The sequence below is a fragment of the Charadrius vociferus genome, unplaced genomic scaffold (assembly GCF_000708025.1).
Source record: "Charadrius vociferus isolate BGI_N301 unplaced genomic scaffold, ASM70802v2 scaffold1578, whole genome shotgun sequence".
NCBI lineage: Eukaryota > Metazoa > Chordata > Aves > Charadriiformes > Charadriidae > Charadrius > Charadrius vociferus.
The window spans coordinates 645,980-650,844 of NW_009649704.1; the positions used below are offsets into that span (position 1 = coordinate 645,980).

Sequence of the window (4,865 nt, forward strand, 5' to 3'; positions counted from 1 at the left end):
GCCACCTTTGCTTCCCGGCTGGCCCGGCAAGCCCTGCGGAAACACGGCCAGGATCAAAACCCGTGCGCAGCCCCGGAGGCGGCGACCCTGCCTGCTGCCTCGTGCCCGGAGGCAGCGTCCCTGCTGGGTGCTGGCCCTGCACCCTGGCACCACCCCGGGATGGGGGTGGCACCCCACAGGTAACGGGGTTCCCCCTGCGGGCAGGGGGCTCCCACGCCTGTACTCACAGCCTGTCCCCGGTGTCCCGGCGTTCCTGGGTGGCCGGCCTGTCCCACACCGCCCTGCGAGGGACAGAGAGTGTGTCACTGCGTGGCGGAGAAAGGTGCAGAAATGGGGTGTCCGCGGGAGGGACAAGGGACTCTGGGCCAAAGGGGGGACACTGCCCTTGAACCCATGGGGACAGCCGCACTCCACTAGTCAGGAGATGCCACATCGTGGGCCGGGACCTTATGCCACTTGGCATCCCCGTTATTTCCAGCAAGCACTGGTGCGAGGAACAGCACGTGTCGGTTCCCCGTCGCCGGCGCAGGCAGTACCCGGCAGCCCCTGCCCGCGGCAGCTCACCTTCACGCCTGGGATTCCCGGGGTGCCGTCTTTGCCATCGATGCCTGGGAGACCCTGCGAAAGGGGGGAGAGTCGCTTGGTCTGACACCTCTGAGAGAGACTGAAAAGCTCATGGTGGGGGTGGGGAAAAGGCTGGGAAGGGAAAGGAAAGCTCCAGCCCTGCGCTGAGACGGGGTGCAAGGATGTAGGGTGGCCCCGAACAGGACGGAAAGGGATGGAGATGTCTTCTCCTTGCAAGGGGCTCAGCCCCAGACGTGGGCAGGGGTGCTGCTGGCTGTACTTACGTTCTCCCCCTTGGGGCCAATGTCTCCTTGGGGTCCCCTGATGCCACGGCCGCCCTAGAGCGGGAGAGAGCAGATGTTATTTCAGCCGCCCTCTTGGTGCAGGGGACGGAGCTGGGAGAGGGAGGAGATGCCCAACGAGGGCACCACGGGCAGAGCCCCTCTCCGTGCCGGGGAACGGGGCCAAGCGGGGAAAAGGTGTCAGTGGCATCGCACGGGGCACAGCGTTGCCCTCCCCGGTGGGTTACCTACCAGATCTCCCTTCTCACCGGGGTCCCCAGGCGGTCCCTTGGGACCTTCCCTGCCCTGGAGGGGAGAAAGAGGGGGGCTGAGCAGTGAAGTGCAGGGTCCCCCGCCTGCCCCCCACTCCCCAGGGGACGAGGGAGGGCACTCACCGGCCGGCCGGCTGCTCCGATAGTCCCGACCATCCCCTTGTAACCAGCAGGACCCTGCAAAGAGAGCACGGAGGGGTCAATTCCTCCCATCCAACCAGCCACCTTGGTGATGCTCCTGGGGAGCAGCCTCCAGGCTGGGAAGCATCTCCATGGGAGCTGGTCCCCCTGACGCCGGGAGCCAGGCACAGCTCCCCCCTCCACGTCCCACCGGCACTTACCGTCTCGCCCTTGGGTCCCGCCATCCCGGGGTAACCCCTCAGGCCCTGCGGTCCCTGCAGGGAAGGAAACAACAGCCGGTTTAGCTGGAAACAGCCCCAGGAGCAGCCCAGGGGGAAACCTCAATTAAAGCAAAAGCCGGTGCTGGAAATCAGCCGGTTTTGCCAAACACGAGGTATTTCGGTCCCGCCGCTCGCTCCTAATTCTGCAGCCCCCCCACCAGGCGCCTTTCCAGTTGTCGGTTCAATAACAGCAACGGGCCCAAACTGGTGCTGCTTCCCCCGCCAAAGCTCTCGGCTTCAAAGCGGTTTTGCCCTTTCCCGGACCGAAGGGCTCAGCCCGTTAATTGCTTTTCATCTTCAAAGTGCTCGTTGAGCTCAAACAGCTTTAATCCCCACATCCCCGCAGCGAGCTGGGCACTGCACCCCCCGTTCAGGTGGGGTGAGGGGGGGGCTCAGTGTACGTGAGCGATTTGTCCCCGGCTGGTGAGTTATCCACGTTAACGGGTGCTAACGAGCGAGGTGCCCGGGCCAGCGCTGACCGCGGAGGTCTCCATCGGGATGTGGCAATGCCGCTCTCCCAGTGGCAGCTCCGTTGCTGGGAGGAGGGAGATGGGTGGGATGAAGGCTTCACTCTGGTCCCAGCAGTGGGTCCGTGGGAGCAGGGGACACACTGGTGTCATGTCCCCCATGTCTGGGGCCAAGCACAAACCAGCCGCCCCCAGCCCCTGGGGCGCCCGGGGGACAGAGCAGCAAAGAGAACTGAATACGTTACCGGAGGGCCTGGGACACCTTGTTCTCCGGAGACACCAACGTCACCCTTGGGGCCCTGGGGAGGGATGGAGAGGAGAGAGGTGAGTGTTGTGGTACAACCAGGAGGGTACAAACCACCCTGGGGACCCGAGACCCCCTCATCTGGGACCTGCCTGGGGATGGGGACAGGTGTCCATCACCCCAGGGAGCCACCATGGGAAGACTACCCTGTCCACCCTCCATCTCCCAGCCCTGGATCTCCCTCCTCCCTCTCCGATCTCTTCCCTTCCTTCCCCCTGTCTCCCCCCAGAGCCCCCTGCCCTCCAGTCCAGCCCCAGCCCCCCCAGAGGCAGCCATGCCTGGCTCTGCCAGCAAGCTGCCGCGAGGTCACTCACCTGCCTGCCCTGCCTGCCCGGCTCCCCGAGCGCGCCGGGACGGCCTCTGTGTCCCTAAGGGTGAAGAGGAAGATCTTGAGCATCCCTGGGCAGAGCGGTGGGGTCGAGGCAGCGTCATCATGGCCATGTCACCTGGAGCCACCCTGCCCACGATGTCCCACCCTGGGGTGCCCCCTGGTGACGTGGTGGGGCTCAGCATCCCACTGCCGATGCAGTAGGGCTCGGCATCCCACTGGTGACGTGGTGGGGCTCAGCATCCCACTGCCGATGCAGTAGGGCTCGGCATCCCACTGGTGACGTGGTGGGGCTCAGCGTCCCAGAGCCATGAGGGCACGCGGTGGGGATGCCCCCCAGGTGTAACCCTCTGGGTTTTGCAGCGGAGGAGCTGGGCAGCGGCACGGCTGGGGTTGGGGCTTCGGCAGGGGGTCTCACCCCCCAGGAACACGCTGGCAGGGGCCACTGTGGACATCTCCCACAGCGCCTTTGCCCCCAGGGCTCTCTGAGCATGCAGATGCTGCGCTCCCGGGGGAGCAGAGCAGCTCCCCAGCTCCACGTGCCTCTAGATGGAGGAATGCTCCTTCTCTCAGCACGCTGGAAGTGACGGTCCTTGTTCCCTCCCTGGCAGCTCCAGGGCTCCCTTACCTTCAGTCCCTGCAGTCCCTGGGGGCCCTTGGGACCTGGCGGGCAGCTGGTGGGGCACTGGAGGGGAAGAAGAAGCACAGGTTGAGTTGGGAAAGGATGCAGAGGCTGCGGAGAAGCCGTGCCGGGAAGGACGGGCTCCCATGCCACGCAGCGAAGACGGGCTGAGCAGTGACGCAGGGGACCCACCGCTCACAGCATGGTTTTGGCTGAGGACCACGGTTTTGGCTGAGGACCCCGCTCCTCCCCGCTCTGTCAGCCCCCAGTTACCAAATTACACCGGTGGCGGTATTTCGGGCCGGGGCAACACGTACCGTCCCGTTCCCCTGCAAAGACCTGCCGAAGGGACAAGGGAAGGGCAGCTCTCACCAAGAAATCAGCGCTGCCTTCCACTCCTTGGATGTGTCCTGGGGGGCCCTGGAAGGGAAGGAGACCATCAGCATCCCCGGCTTAATATCAGCACTCCTTTACAGGAGAGGTGAATGTTAGCCCTGGGAGGGAGGGCAGCAAGGTGTGGGGTGGGAGGTGTGTGCCAGAGCCCGAGTCCCATCCCCAGACCCAGGGCTGAGGGCCGGGGGGACTTCTTCCATCCCGCAGAAAATGCTGCTAAGTGGGGAGATACTCACGGGTTTCCCTGGGGGGGGTGGGGGGGACAAGGGAAGGGCAGCTCTCACCAAGAAATCAGCGCTGCCTTCCACTCCTTGGATGTGTCCTGGGGGGCCCTGGAAGGGAAGGAGACCATCAGCATCCCCGGCTTAATATCAGCACTCCTTTACAGGAGAGGTGAATGTTAGCCCTGGGAGGGAGGGCAGCAAGGTGTGGGGTGGGAGGTGTGTGCCAGAGCCCGAGTCCCATCCCCAGACCCAGGGCTGAGGGCCGGGGGGACTTCTTCCATCCCGCAGAAAATGCTGCTAAGTGGGGAGATACTCACGGGTTTCCCTGGGGGGCCTGGGGGACCCCGCGGGCCGTCGGGTCCAGGGTCACCCTAGGGAAGAACAACCGCAGCAGAGGAGATTTAGGGGTGGGGAGGTGGCAGGTACTGCCGGGGCTGGGGTGGAGAGGGGTGACAAAGCACCAGAGACCCAGGCTGTCACAGCATCCCCCAGCCACGAGCTGGGAGGGGATGGATGGTGCTGGGGGACCCGGCTGCAGGCACAGAGCCCGTCACCCCTCCGGCCCCGCTGTAGGGGGGACGCCCATATTACAGGGTTGTCCCTCTTTGCCCCAGAAGCCCCAAAGTGCAGAGAAGAGGATGCTGGGGTAAGGAGGGGAGGTTTTCTCACGCCCCCTCCTGACCCCTCACCTTGGGTCCCAGCGCTCCGATCTCTCCGGGGAGCCCAACCTGCCCCGGGAGCCCCTTAAGGAGAAGAGAGACATTCACAGAGTGAGAGAGGTCGAGCCCCGACACCCCCGCTTTGGGGGTGCGGAGATTTCAGCTCTTCCAGCACAACCCCAAGTGGGGTCCCCCGCTGCCCACAGCCCCTCCAGCCCGGCACTTACGGGGGGTCCTGGCAGAGAAGGGCCCTGCAACAAGAAGAAAGACACAATTGGTCCAAATTCTCCAAACCCCCCCATCAAACCCATCAGCATCCCTGCCCCGAGCAGGGCAATGCCCACGCCCCC

The 4,865-nt window shown here is 64.8% G+C and overlaps 1 protein-coding gene across 1 annotated transcript in view; it reads right to left on the reverse strand.

The window, feature by feature from the left end:
* The window catches only part of COL9A2 (collagen, type IX, alpha 2), a gene marked incomplete at its 5' end in the record, with an annotated part of 66,935 nt that overhangs the window by 54,470 nt on the left and 7,600 nt on the right, over positions 1-4,865 (reverse strand). The window contains 14 exons of the mRNA XM_009890604.1: positions 6-33; positions 228-281; positions 565-618; positions 849-902; positions 1,098-1,151; positions 1,241-1,294; positions 1,459-1,512; positions 2,231-2,284; positions 2,604-2,657; positions 3,246-3,302; positions 3,917-3,964; positions 4,174-4,227; positions 4,546-4,599; positions 4,743-4,766. Of these exons, the coding sequence (XP_009888906.1) occupies positions 6-33; positions 228-281; positions 565-618; positions 849-902; positions 1,098-1,151; positions 1,241-1,294; positions 1,459-1,512; positions 2,231-2,284; positions 2,604-2,657; positions 3,246-3,302; positions 3,917-3,964; positions 4,174-4,227; positions 4,546-4,599; positions 4,743-4,766 (697 nt within the window). The remainder of the gene's footprint in view (positions 1-5; positions 34-227; positions 282-564; positions 619-848; positions 903-1,097; positions 1,152-1,240; positions 1,295-1,458; positions 1,513-2,230; positions 2,285-2,603; positions 2,658-3,245; positions 3,303-3,916; positions 3,965-4,173; positions 4,228-4,545; positions 4,600-4,742; positions 4,767-4,865) is intronic.